This window comes from Scleropages formosus, chromosome 12 (genome assembly GCF_900964775.1).
Source record: "Scleropages formosus chromosome 12, fSclFor1.1, whole genome shotgun sequence".
Classification (NCBI taxonomy): Eukaryota; Metazoa; Chordata; class Actinopteri; order Osteoglossiformes; family Osteoglossidae; genus Scleropages; species Scleropages formosus.
In genome coordinates, this window is record NC_041817.1 from 20,692,514 (window position 1) to 20,707,292 (window position 14,779).

The window sequence follows — 14,779 nt, forward strand, 5'->3', positions numbered from 1 at the left end:
ATCAATTCACGTGGAGTTCACTTCAGGCCGAGTCGACCGAGTTTCTGGAAAACGCCAGCTGTACAGCGATGTTAAGTGAACGTTTTTACTAAGTCGCCACTGGAGTCATAACGTTCGACTCGAGTATAAGACGCCTTTGTGTTTTTGCTCACGGTTCAAGCAAAGAATGTGAAAAAAAAAAAAAAAAAGGGTAGTTTCCAGATTTCTGGGCAATAACAAGTCCGAAAGGAATATGAACCCAACCCAGTATGTTAGTTAAACAGATTAGCTTTCCCTGGAATAAGGAGAAAAAAAAAAAATATTATGAATTCATCATTATGATGTTGGAAAGAAGTCGTTATGCATTCGCTTCGCACGTTGCTAGTTACGTTTCGTGGCTTTTCAGATTGTTAAATCATTGCTGGACTCATTTAAACTAAACAAGCTCTCGAACGATTAGGTGGGGATCAAGACGGTTTACGCAGAAACGAGTCTGAAATGTGTTTACTGTCTCCGAGGAGAAGAAATGCTCGTGGCTTTTTTCTGTACCCGGTCGGTATGCGGGATGGAACTGCCAAGAACGGAGCCGCGCATTCCAGCCTCTGCGCGCTTTCCGGGCCGGAGAAGCCGGGGTTCCGAGAACTGCCGGATTAACATTAGCATATATGTCAAGGCTGACGGCACGCTGTAATGAAAAGTGTTTGCAGAGAGCGGCGTGAACTCATTACAGACGTCACGTCTTCGGGACTCTGTCTATGTGCGCGCACACGAGAAGGGAATCGTCTCGAAGATGTGCGATTTATCCACCGGACGCCCATCAGCTGGGTTACTGCGGTACACGCCATCGTAAAAATACAGGGGCCGCTCTGCCCTGCTTTTTATTTTATTTAGTTTGTATTTTACTTGGGGGGGTGCGGTGGAGCAGTGGATTGGACCACGGTCCTGCCTTCCGGTTGGTCTGGGGTTCAAGTCCCGCTTGGGGTGCCTTGCGACGGACTGGCGTCCTGTCCTGGGTGTGTCCCCTCCCCCTCCGGCCTTACGCCCTGTGTTACCGGGTTGGCTCCGGTTCCCCGCAACCCAGTATGGGAGAAGCGGTTCTGAAAGTGTGTGTGTGTGTGCATTTTACTTTATTTCCTCTGCGTAAAACTGACCACATTCTATCCTATAGACTTAGCACCGTGAAAAGCCCATACGTGTTATAATATTCAAAACGGTTTAGTCTTAAACATCTTTCGAGGCTGGGGAGCGTGTGCCGTCCTCTTCCGGTTTCCGGTTCGCCTTCAGTAAACTCCGAGGCCGAACCGTTTACTTTAACCCTTCGCTTCGCCACACGGAAAACGGCAAGGCTGCCAGACAAAAAAAAAAAAAAAGAAAAAAAGGAAGGATCCGGTCAGTGCCGGGTGTTGTTGGCTTTGCTCCAGCTCTTCAACTAAAATCCAGCTGTCGAGGGACACCGTGAATTACGGCACGTTGGAAGCTGTGTGCGCGGCTGCGAGGAAAGCGTAGAAACTGCACCACGACGGCAAATGTCAGCTCCACACAGGACCCGTGAAATATAAGAGAAGGCACCCCGCCCCGCTCCGTGACCGCACCCTTAAGCGTGCTTGTGCGATGTACAGGAAGTGGCCCTTCCCACAAAACACCAAACTTGAGGTTGACGCTGTGGTGCCAGTAACCGGGGGGGGGAAAAAAAAAAAGCAAAACATCCCAAAATCAGTTGCCCATATGTGCATGGGAAGGAACTGAGGAGAAGAATGTTTCCAATAAAACGAGCAATGTTGGCGATGCTGTAATCACATGCTACTGATAAAATATTGAACGCAAAATTATAGAATTGTTCCAGTAAAATAAGAAATAGATTTTTTTTTCCAGGAAGAACATAAAAAAAAAAAATGAAACATTTTAAAATATTATATTCCCTTTTAACGAGACGAGGCTGGGCGAGGGACGCTGCAGCGGCAGCGTAGCTATTTCCCCAAATTGTCGCCACCGGATACCCCGTTAATCTCGTTGTCGCGTGACGCGTGACGCTGAACATTTGATCGCTTGTCCGACGCATCGTCAGTTAAGACGTGAAATAGAAACGGCTCCGTTTCATCACGGCTGATATTTGCTGTGAAAATGGCCACTCTCCGTAACGACGCCGTAGAGGGCAACGATTAAAATAAGCGAATCGCTCTGCCCTCTAGGTTTCCGTGCAAAATATTGATCGGCGCCGGACTGCGGCTACGAACCATGGTGCACCCAATTAACATTTCTTTCTTCTCACTGAACCCTTCAAGTCACTTTTCATCTCTTTTTGTATTTTAATGGGGATTGAGGATCAGTTATGGCTCAGGGATTAAAGCAAAAAAAACCCCCAAATCCTTTAATCGGTGCCTTTTTTTTCAGACATGTGGCTGTTAGTCCCTTTCGCTGGCGAGGTTCTCCTTGAAACGCTCATGTGACTGTCGCTACACTTTCACACCCGCGTGACAAACATATACTTCATCTAAGGCCTTAAACACCTCGATCAAAGCCCCGAAACTATTGCTGTTTGACATTCGTCGTGAAAACGCAGCAGCGGTTACGTCAGTTTCCGTACTTCTTTACAAGCATGAAAGCCGAACTCAAACTCTTGAACTTTACGCTGAATTCTTCAATAATTTCTTGCATTCCAGATCACGCTTCAGATATATTTCATAATGTAGAGCTGACTGGCTGAGACCCAAGGTGGAACCCAACTTGGCCCAAACAGAGCCCAAGAGGCTTGTGGTGCAGCTCAACCCTGTCCTGCTTTAACCCTGTGGTCTGGTTTAACCACTCTGAGCTGGTTTAACCCTGCGGTCTGGTTGAACCGTTTTTCACCAAATCAATCCCTGGGTCTATTATAGTCCTGTTTACGAGTTTAAACATGTTGAGCGGTTGAGATCTTTTGCTCGGGTTTAACTATTTTTGTTGGTTCAATCCTATGGTCGGCTTTAACCTTTGTAACTAGTTTAAGCCTGTGGTCAGGTTTAATGTTGTGTAACTAGGGCAGCTGATAGTGTACTGGTTCGAGCGGCTGCCGTTGGATCCAAGTTCACTTCCAGCTGTAGTACCCTTGACTAAGGTATTTACCTTGAATTGCTCCAGTAAAATTACCCAGCTGTGTAATTGGGTAATTTCAAAATTAACATTGCAAGTTAATTTGGAGAAAAGAGTCAGCTAAATGAATAAAACGTAAACTGATCTGACTTGAACCTATCCAGGCTTAATCTTACGGTCTGGTTTAACCCTTTGTGCAGCTTTAACCCCATTGCCTGTTTTTTTTAGCCCGAAATGTGGCGCAAAATGCTTCCTTCTTTGGCTCAAACAGGGGATCAGGTTGAGTCGCCCATGATGCTGGGAGCTGTATTTTCCATTCAGAGATGAAGCTTCAGCAAAAGGGTGGAGCCTAAGGAGCACCGGCATGATCTCACACACAGGATAAACACTCTGTTGACTTGCCATTAATCTCCTCGGGCTCCTGTGCGTATTTGCTCCAGACGCCCTGCCGCAGCTCGACGGCTATAATGCTGTCGCCACACTTTTAATACTTTGCTTTTTCTCTGTTATTACACAGGCACCATTAGCCGTGCCAAACGCTAACCAGGTCTTTCGCGTATTCCTTTCATCCCCGAGTCCCAGCTGGGCATGGGTTCAAGGCCCACGTACGATGAACGTTCCCTTTTGTTTCGGCACCCGGGTTCTTCTTGCGATCGCTTGTTTCGGCTCTGTCTCTGCGAGCACGAGCAAGCTGGGCTCCGAAGCCCACCGGCACGGTCGTTAATCATCCTGCTTCTTTAAACCCTTTGCGCTACGTTTTAATTTTAGAAGTTTAATTAGCGCTGCGCAAACAACGTCTGCTGGGAGAATTTATGCACTGCTGTTGTGCACGCAGCGCTGTCTGTTTATGAGGCTTTTTTTTGTCAAAAGTGGACCGGCGGTTTCTCTAAATTGTTGTGCGCTGTGGAAAAAAGGCAAGCAAGCACGGCATGGCTGGAAAAAAAGGGCGATGCCAGGAATCCGCTACTTCGCCAAAGCTGCGGTCCGGCGCGCAGACGTGCAGGGCCGAGCGGTCGACGCGCATCAGCCCTCTTTGGTCTTTATCCATGGGGGGGCGGATGCTACTCTGCCACTGCTTACTGGAGGCAAACCGGTGTGACAAATGACAGAACGTAAGTCATGTCTCAGCGCAAGTGGACTCTGCTTTCCATAAAATTGCGTTTCATTATGGCACTATTTTAAGCATCTGAATTTCATGCAAATTGTGGACAATGGCATGAGGTATGCAAATTGGTACCATTTTTTTTTCTCTTTTTCGTTTTCGACGTGGGAAAGATTTTCTTGAAGATGTGTACTGCATTCCTAGCTGCCGCTTCAAAAGCCTTTGCGGTAATGACCCAGACCGCAATGAGCTGTGGATATGAAACTTATTTCTCCTTATTTCATTGTCCAACTGACAGAAAGAATAGATACTGTGCCGGGGCACTGGAGGGAACTGTTGTTCTTAGTCATGCTTCCCCCTTGTGGTGGTGCAGCTGAATTACAGCAGAGAACACAAGTGCATCTCCACCTCACACACACATCATCTGAAACTGCTCGTCCCCTACGGGGTCACGGAGCCTAACCCGGCAACACAGGGAGCAAGGCTGGAGGGGACACACCCAGGACGAGATGCCAGTCCGTCGCAAGGCACCCCCGCTGGGACTTGAACCCCAGACCCACCGGAGAGCAGAAGCCGGCCACACCCACCGCGCCACCCCACCCCCGAGCGCAGCTCGACACTCTTCAAAAAAGAACCAAAAAAATAAGGCCTTTTATCTACGTTGTCATTAGAAGGTTCTGCTCTTACTGCGTTTTACTCTTTTGTCAACAGCATGATTATTCTGTGTGTGTGCTTCAAAAAAACTGTGTTTTGCGAAATTATTGCACGAACAGCATCGGAATGTTTTAGAGCCTGGGGTCATGATAATTTGGAGCAGCAATTTGCTTTTCTTATTTTCTGCCCCAAAAAGCAAAAGCAAATAGTACATTTAAAAATGCAAATTGAGCTGCAAATAGATACTAGGAAATTAAATTATGTGATGGCTCTGTAAGTGTGTAAGTGTACGAGTGCGTGATTGGCTAGCAATGGACCGGTATGCCATCCAGGATGTCTTTTGTCGAACCCTACACTTCCTGGGTGGGTCACAAACCACCGTAACCCTGCACTGGAGAAACGGTCACTGATAACGGACAGACATCCGTAAAAGTATTCAAGGCTTTTACTGTGCAAAACCTTATTTTTAATGCACAGCCAGGGTGTAATGAGCTACTTAGTGAACAGATTGGCTTCTGTGGTCCTCATTACGTCTTTCTGAAGACACATTGGTGAGCAAGTGAATTTCAAGCGCAGCGATGACCATAAAAGTCACGTGGGTGTCAAATCAGTCAGCATTCGAACACTTTTCAAATCACAGTGCAGAGTTTGAATTTTACTGTCCAACTAGGAGGGGGGGCGCAATGGGTTTAACAGGGTCCTGCTCGCTGGTGGGTCTGGGGTTCGAACCCTACTTGGGGAACCTTGCAATGGACTGGCATCCCGTCCTGGTTGTGCCCCCTCCCCCTCTGGCCTCACGCCCTGTGTTTCCGGCTTAGGCTCCGGTTCGCCCCAACCCCACTCGGGACAAGCAGTTTCAGACTCTGTGTGTGTGTGGTGTGTGTGTGTGTGTGTGTGTGTGTGTGTGTGTGTGTGTGTGTGTGTGTGTGTGTGTGTGTGTGTGTCCGACTGGTGTGTAATTGCTTTAACAACATAAGTTGCAATAATCTCTTTTTTCTTTTTTATTCCATCAAGGTTCTCAAAACACTTGAGCAACATGAGGAATCACATATTACAAAACTGAATAATAAAAATATATATGTACATACATATTTATAGGGTAAAAAAGTGTTAACATCTCAAAGCAATGTGGAATTCATTCACAAATATTATGTTTAAAAAAAATAAAAGAAAATAATAAAAAAAAAAAACATATCAGAGAGTATGAAAACTTGGACCACGATGACAATAGACTTTTAAATTGGTATGAATGGTGTGGGTGATGGTGAGAAACACGCACAATTTAACACTCCTGTATATCTTCAGAAATGCTGAATCCTTGTACATGTGCTGCCCTAAAAGCGAATGGTTCTAGTCGTTTAACAGTGACGCATGGAAACACAAAAAGCCTGATTCTGGATAAACAGACCAGACACAACATTAGACACAATTCAGCGAAAACACAAGCTAATTCTGAACATTAAAATGAGCAAAAAAAAAAGGTCATATTTGCCAGCAAATATTCAGACAGTAGTAATAAACCATTGCAAAGGATGATGAGTAAAATACCTTCACAAATGTGTGTAACATTTATGTCAGGGGTAAATGTAGAAAAAAGTCAGTTTGTTATTTGAAAAGTCGTTTTCTCTTCTTTCAATCAACAGAACACATAAATGATATGAATGTGTCATAGCTTCCAGTTTTTTTCTTTCGTAAATTAAAATACCAACATTTCACACGTTTAAAGAAAGTTCAGAATAAGCATCACTGGTGACAACTTTTGCCGAGGGGTACATAATGTATTGAGCTATATTGAAAATGCTTTAGAATAAACAATTCTTCTGGATTTTGCGTGTGATCACATTCTCACTTTCCACTGAGGTATTTTTAGGGTTTTGTTTTAAACAAAATTATATGGTCTGCAATTTTTTTACTGCACAGGAGTCACACTAAAGTTCAGAGAAGTGCGACTGCAGTGTTCAGAGGGAGAACGACAGAATGCGGAGTTTAACATGCACACGTTGCGGCAGTGAGGCTGGCACTGTAGCGTAGCTGCTTCACGCTTTCTGGGCTGCCCTGATGGAGGTCTCAACCCAGTGCAGACTTTGTGGAGTTTGGGTTTCCTCTGAGTGCTCTGGTTTCCACCCACAGTCCAAAGACATTTGTTTCAGGTTAACTGGCGACCACGCTGTACGTTGCGTCTGCCTGCGTGTGTGACTGAGTGTGAGTGGCTACGCCGCGATGGACTGGCGTCCCACCCGAGGTGTACCCTGCTTGACCTTGCACCCTGTGCTCCAGGATAGGCTCCAGACTGCCGCCACCCTGACTTGGACTAGCAGTTAAGGAAAGTGCATATGTTTACTTCAACACGCCAGTACATACATTTCCTGCGTCTCCTTCACCCTTCAAGAAGCACTCCTGACCTCTTCAAATAAATGGTTTTCAGTCTGAAAATAAGTAAGCAAGCCTTAGTAACAGATAGTAGTTTTTTTTAGTTTTTTGTTCAAAGTTATGGGCTAAAATAATGGCTTAAAACAGGTCAGTTATTGTAGAACAAAACATACCTTAAATATCTGGGGGTACATAACTTGTATATCATAAGTCTTAAAATGCAACAGATATTAATGAAAAGAAAACGTTTTTAAAGTAAACTTTAAAGATTGATAATAAAAAGGGTCCAACCTTTGTAATATTTTAATTGTGAATATGACAGAGGTTGGTGTTCAATACACCAATAAGATTTAAAAAAACAAAAAAAAAAAAAAAAGTTTTACTCTCGTGTGATTCTATCCTCCAACTATAAACGACCGACAAAATAAATATTTAAAATAAATAAAACGGCAAAAACACAATTTCCTTATATCATCGAAAGGAACGGTAGGAATAAAAAAGCTGCTGGCACTTGGGAAACGTGACCTTAAGGCAGATGTAAAACTCAGTGGTCCGTGTTCCTCCTAAATCAAAATAACTGCCGGTACATTTAAGTATCCGAATTGTGCGGAAGATTTTGTATGATGCTGGTTAATTTTAATTATGAACGTCAGTGTACTAGTGCAACTGTGTAACGACATTTTAACTGTTACAGGAAAGAAACTCTTGGTCCCATCATTCCTAATACTTAATAATTTCACTTTGTTAGCCCCCCCTCTTCAACTCAGAACGTTGTGGTTACATAAGTAATAGAAAAACGTGTTTTCATCAAGGTAAACTTCCAACTTTACCACTGTGACCAAACTTTTGAAAACTTTCATGGTACTCAAGGACAAAACACTGTGATTCTTTTGAGGTATCCCTCATAGAAAAGGATATTTTTAGTAAAAAAAAAAATACATTAATAAAATAGCTAAACAACAGGATGTGGAGACACCAACACGAACGTGTAAGTATGTTACATCCCACCACGAGAGGGCGCCGTGGCGCACGGGTCAGACCAGCGTTTCGGGTAGGGCGTCCGAGCTGTCTGAAGATAGGAGCTGCCAGATCTGCCACCTCTCCCTCTGCCAGTCCTGCCAGTTCAGGCTGGAGGGGCTCACGGTGTCCGTGGATTTTGCGGGAGAAAGGGGGCGGAGTCTCTGGGGGTCAGAACTTCCTCGCGGCCGCTGCAGAGCACACTTGAGCCTCGGTGACGCAGGCGACATCGGCCGGTACGCGGGAGGTGGGGGAGGGGTGGAGAGGGAGGTCCGAGGAGGGCCCGGGTAGGGAGGGGGAGGCCGGTTGTCGATTCTGTCCGCCGTTGCGAACCTGTAGGGGGGGCCAGGGCGCGGGTCCTCCGTGGACGCTGACCCTCCCTCCGGTCGGACGGCAAGGGAATCCAGGCTCTGGCGGGGCCGCCGCTGCCCCTCCTCGCCCTGACAAATTTTGTTGGAGCATGAGGCCGGGGGCGTGGAGGTGTGGCTTAGGGGGTGCGGCTTCACCTTCCTTTTCCCGAGGTGATTGTCCAGCCCCTCCCCCGAGCCCTGGGTGCCACACCTGGACAGGTTTCCACAAGAGCCTGAGAAAACAGCACACCCCAGTGTTCTACAGCTTTCTTAAATCGAACAGAAGTTTCGAACGTTAACCTTCAGGAGCTCCTGAGTATTCCTCCATTGTGACGTCATAACCGTCCAATAAACATTCATATTTACCAGGGTCCCCTCCCCCTCCAGCCTTGCGCCCTGTGCTACCGGGTTAGGCTCCAGCTCGCCACGACCCCGCTTGGAACAAGCAGTTTCAGACAGCGTGTGTGTGTGTGTGTGTGTGTGTGTGTGTGTGTGTGTGTGTGCGTGTGTGTGCTAGGTCTATCTGTATTATTGCACATGGGAGTCTCTTACATTAATGATGGACCTGTACACCTGTAATCAGGGCCATCCTAAGTAACCGAGGGGGTGATCCAGTGTTGACCATTTTGTTAGGGCCTTATTGACTTAAAAATCCTCCTGGATTATTTCCAGTTCAGTATCAGGAATGTATAATGTACTAATATGTAGTAGTGTAGGGCTTAGAGCTGCTGCCTTTGAACCTAAAGGTCATGGGTTCGATGCTCACCTCCAGCTGTTGTACCCTTACATTCACATTTATTCATTTAGCTGACACTTTCCTCCAAAACAACTTACAGTGTTCTTCTACCTCAAGTTATTTACCCATCTGTATAGCTGCATAAGTTCTCAGTGGAGCCATTTAGGATAAACACCTTGCTCGAGGGTACTAGAGCCAGAGGATGGGATTGAACATTCAACTTCCAGGACCAGAAGCAACAGCACTGACTGCTATACTACCAGCTGACTCTAGAAAACAATTGTAGAGGGATTATTTGGCATTATATTACCCTTGGGCAAAGTACTTACCCTAAATGACTCTAGTAAAATTACCCAGCTGTGTAAATGGTAAATAGTTATAAGTACGTTAACACGGTAAGTCGCTTTGGAGAAATGCGTCAGTTGAACGAATGAACGTACATATATTGCGGGTAATAGTATCCTTTTATGGTGTAATAAAAACAATACATATATTATCATATTTTGAGGGGAATGCGGTGGGCCAGTGCCCGCTGTGTGGCGCGTCTGGGGTTTGAGTCCCGCTTCGGGTTGCTTCGCAGCGGACTGGCATCCCCTCCAGCCTTGCGCCCTGCGTTGCCGGGTTAGGCTGCGGGTTGCTGCGACCCTGCTCGGGGTAAAGCGGTTTCCAACAAAACTACAGATGTACTTATAAAAAATGTCTGCTTTCTGTTCTGCAAACTCAAAATTTTGTCAAGTGTTTTGCTGTGGATAATAATGTTGGGCTGTTGAGTCTCTCCTAGGGCATGTTTGACCTCAGATGATTTTTTCGTTTTAATTTTATTTCAGTTTTAATACGGAAAAGCTCCTTTCCCCCAACGGATAGCCCTCAACCCCCACCCCCACCCCTCGACCTTTTACATGCGGCATTCTGTATTTTTCAAAGCTGGACGAGGCAGTCCTGGTGAGGGGCCCCACAGGGATGTACGGGTTCAACCGGCCCAAGGGTGTCCCTGCCTGCAACGTTACAGGTCCCCGGTGAGTGATGATCTGGTACACCAGAACTGATGTGTTTTTAACAAAATTACCGGTGTGTGACTGATCCTGTAGCCCCGACTTCAGCGTGGCGTGCCAGGCCCCCCACAGCTGCGTGTGTCTGTCGGTCGTCTCTAACAAGACCAGAGCACAACAGAATGAGCCTTAGACATGGTTGGACGTCTCTGCTGTCATTTTGACCTTTTCTCATGCGAATGTCTCCATGTTCTCAGATGCGAAAAACTTACCTCTGGAGCTCGACTGGGGGGACCAGGGCTCTCTGCATCGGCCCCTGTTGTCCCCCACAAGGGCGCTCTGCTCGGGGACACGGGGGACCTTCTCCGGCTGAGGCAGCAGACGGTCCGGCAGCACCGGGGAGTTGTTGTCGTAAGGCGAGACGTCACCGCTGGAGGCCTTGTTGGAGTCGCTGGAGAAGTGGCGCTCATCCAGGGAGATGCGGTCATCAGACCGGGTCATGTCTGTGTTCCTGCAGGAGAAGGTTGTGACTGCGTTTAAGATCTCAAATATGGTATTTATCTAAAACAAACACTGCAAAACTAATCCAGCCTCATCCACTGTGATTCTTCAGCAGAAAAGCAGATATTATTATTGTTATTTCTGTTATTGGCTTCTTAGAACTATTTTATTTATTCATTGAGTTGATGTATTTCTCCAAAGCGACTTGCAGTGTGAAGGTTCTTGGAATGATTTTACCCATTCATACAGCTGGGTAATTTTTACAGTATCAATTCAGGGTAAGTACCTTGATCAAGGGTAGTACAGCAACGGGTGCGATTTGAACCGGAGTTTTTTGAGTACAAGGAGGAAGCCCTAAATGGTCTTTGAACTATGGGAGGAAACCAGAGCACCCAGAGGAAACTCACGCAGACACAGGGAGAACAAGCAAAATCCACAGACCCGAGTTGGACTCGAACCTATGTCCAAACAGCTCGGGAGCTATGAAGCAACAGTGCCACCAGGCTACCCATACTCATCATGCCCATGATGAATAGCAATAATAGTGCCACCGTGCCTTAGGATGCTTCACTAGCTTCACCTCCAGGGGGCGACACAACATTTTGTTAAGGACAACACTCACGACCACTGCGAGGCCTTCCTCCGCAAAAGGTAGTCCACCACATCGGGGTCTGTCTCCAGAAGGCTCATCAGCACCTCGTTCTGTAGGTCAGGGGGCACCTGAATGGGTGGCCAAGAGCAAAGGTAAGCAGTCACACATGAACCCCACGGAGCACTTATGACACTGAGATCCACTTTATTGTGTGTCTTGATCCTTAACAGCCGTCAGTCAGACTTCGAACATCGGTCCACATCTCTGTGGTGACAGAAGTGCTTCCCTCCGTCCGAGCCGCTCGCCCCATGTGGAACACGGGGAACCGGAGCCTAACCTGGCACACAGGGCGTAAGGCCGGAGGGGGAGGGGACACACCCAGGACGGGACGCCAGTCCATCGCAAGGCACCCAAACCCACTGAAGAGCAAGACTAGGACCAGGACCAAACCACTGCGCCACCGCACCCCCTTCTAAAAGTGCTTCACTGCAAAATATATCCAATACTCCACGAAGAGCAGTACACTACATAGCAGCATCACGAATGTTCAGCAAGATTAAGCAAAAATGGGAAGCAAATGCTGCTGGACTCTGTACGTACTTGTATCTGTTTACGACGTGGTTAAAATACAAATAATTTTCATCCACCATGGTGTTTAAATGGAATACAGCCAAGAGAAGAACACGAAATGGACATTAGATTATAGGCAACTTGACTTGCTTTCGTTGAAACAGTACGTGTGAAGAGCTTCGCTCAGAGACCCAGGATCCCGGTATCCGAAATCAATTAATTCAATTAATCAATTAATTTTAAAAAAAATTGAATTCAATTAATCAAAATAAATCAATTAATCCAGCAAAGCGGCCCGTGTGTTTTAGACCCGGGGATGCGAAATGGTTAAAAACAGGATCAGCTCCAACGTCTTTCTGTCACCGGTGCATATTCCCTCCCCCTCCCACCGCCTCCAGCGAGGCTTTGCCGAAAGACGGCACTTTCCGAACCTCCCGCGTACTTACTGGAGTTGTTTACATTCTGCAGATCGGAGGAGCTGTTCGTTAAGCTCTCATATTAGGAGCGCAAAACCTCCGCAAGTGCGTGGCACTGGCGAGACGAGCAGAGAGCACGCCCGCAAGCATCCTACATTTCCTTCTTTGGAATCACATTGTATGAAGAATGCGGTTCCGCCGATAGATTAGACACAGTTTTGAGGCTCATGTTTTGGTCTTCAATGTAAAAGGAAAGATTTGGCTGCACGATTCCACAGAAAATATTTTTTTGAAAGATAACCAAGAGATATGGAGGAGAAGGTCCTTAACATTTGGCTCAGTTACAGTAAAAACGGACAGATACGCTTTGGTGTTGCTCACGCTTGCTGTAGCTCCTACTCACCAGAAAGAGGTCCTCGCATTCGGCAATCATCTTCTGGACGACGCCGATGATGGCCGTGCTCTCTTCTGCCCGAGCTGAGCTCTGCACCGAGAACTCTTTGTCGGAGATCTTTGTCTTGTGCAGGAGGTTGGGCCCGAAGATGGTGGCCAAGTTCAGAGATGTCATCTTGTTCCCTGTGACCTGGAGCCCAAGAGAATGTTTACATTTAGCGAGCCCTTGAACCCGAGGAAGCCACGGCAGGAGTGTGGAATAACACAGTGGAAGCACTGCCAGAAGAAACAGGCCACACCTAAGCCCACTCTCTTTGGAGGATTTACTCAGTTGGACTGCCTCAGCAGAGCACTCTTATTTATTGATCTTGCAATCAAAAGTTTGATTGAAATTCCTTTGGTTCTCGGTTTTGCCCCTGTTTTGGTAAAACAAACTTCCTCTTCCCCTCAGAGCTGCTGAATCCTTCCTAGCATTCAAGAAAGGTCTCAGAACCCAGCTCTTTTGGACCCATTTCTCATCCAATCTCCTGACGGCTTTGTAAATTAGTCCAAAACCATCTCCTGTTGTCTACCTGCTCCGTACCAAATGATCTAGCCCCAATAAACCCAGTGTCTCCATAAAGGCGCCTGTTAAATCCATGAATGTAAATTAATTAAATTGTAAGTGTAGAGGGCTGCCAAGAGACTCCAAGTGTCCAAGACTTCAAGTGTAGACAGCAGGCCTTCCAGTGCACTGCTTAAATCTTATGCTCTGTAGGGTCAAGATGAAGGTGGTTCCAGTGAAAAAAGGCCACCTACAGCCCCCTACTTCTACAGCTTTAATAAAACACACCTCAAGTGTCGCAATACATTAATTACAAAGAAATTATTTTCAATAACACACAACGCTACGTTTGAGACATTGCTAAAACTAGTGACACAAAGTATCCACAATACAACAGTGCTACACTTTGAAGGGCTGAAATCTATCGAAGAGCAACAAAGTTCACCGTAAACAGCCTTTCCTAAAAAAACTCAGCATCTTGCATCCAGTGTAAACAGGATGAAGTCCCTGCAGAGGAAAGGGCCGTTTCTTTGGTCCGCCGGCAGGCTCCGCAAAGAGCGGCTGCTGTGCGCTCAAAATGTCGATCCCTTCTTTCCCCAACCGTGAAATTGACCAATTTAGGCATTGATGGTGTTTCCACCTTCCACGGGGCAGGCGAGCCAAATCAGAGGCGGAGAGCCGCGTGAGAAAACGCTCTGCGATTCCACAGGTCTCTCCTCCAGAGGAACGGGCCGAGTCCGACACCTTCTCTCACCAGGAAAGCCGTGACCCGTTTGCACCTCGCTCTCCCCAGGTCCGATTAGAGGATGTGAGCATTGAAGGATAATGCTGTATTTTGACATAAATGCCACAACTGCAGATGTCTCTGCAGCCTTCTTCTCATAAATAAGACACATTAAACCATCCAAAAATACTGTAGGTTCGGAAGGTCACGCCGCTATCACGCCATTGAACTTGGCTCCCAGCTCACGGTACCATCCACATAAGGACTTGCGAAACTACAGGGCATTGAAATTAACTTCTTGAAAGCAATGAAGGTAGACACAGAATCTGAACGTATTCAAGAGGTGAAGGTTTAGGTATTCTTAAAAACTTGAAAGCGATAAACCGCAAGTAAAACATTTTTCTGCATTTTTTGAAGGTTCACAGAAAGTCTGCAGGGAAAAGTGGAGAGAAATTCTTGATACACAAGTAGTAAGATTTAAAATATCCCAATTTGTAAACCACTGGTTTGCATTTATTCCTTTACTTTATACTTTTGTCCAAAGCAGCTTTCAAATCGTACGATCAGGGTATCATACCCATCAGGGTAACTTTCGCTGGAACAATTTAAGGTCCGTACCTCGATTAAGGGTGCTACGTTTACGTCACTTCATTTACCAGATGCTTTTCTCCAAAGAAACATCTAATGAACATTATGTAGTGTTACCAGCCCACACATTATCCACTGCGGTGACTTACACTGCTAGATACACTACTTACAATGGGCCACTCATCCGT

The 14,779-nt window shown here is 46.3% G+C and overlaps 1 protein-coding gene across 5 annotated transcripts in view; it reads right to left on the minus strand.

The window, feature by feature from the left end:
- Window positions 1-7,561: 7,561 nt before the first annotated feature.
- The window catches only part of LOC108929814 (rho GTPase-activating protein 6-like), a 55,881-nt gene continuing 48,663 nt past the window's right edge, over window positions 7,562-14,779 (minus strand). For all 5 annotated transcript variants that reach the window (XM_018744646.2, XM_018744632.2, XM_018744623.2 and 2 more), the window contains exons 9-13: window positions 12,746-12,925; window positions 11,387-11,484; window positions 10,536-10,774; window positions 10,341-10,421; window positions 7,562-8,771 (exon numbers count right to left, since the gene is read on the minus strand). In XM_018744646.2, coding sequence (XP_018600162.2) covers window positions 8,206-8,771; window positions 10,341-10,421; window positions 10,536-10,774; window positions 11,387-11,484; window positions 12,746-12,925 — 1,164 coding nt within the window. In that variant the 3' untranslated portion in view covers window positions 7,562-8,205. The remainder of the gene's footprint in view (window positions 8,772-10,340; window positions 10,422-10,535; window positions 10,775-11,386; window positions 11,485-12,745; window positions 12,926-14,779) is intronic.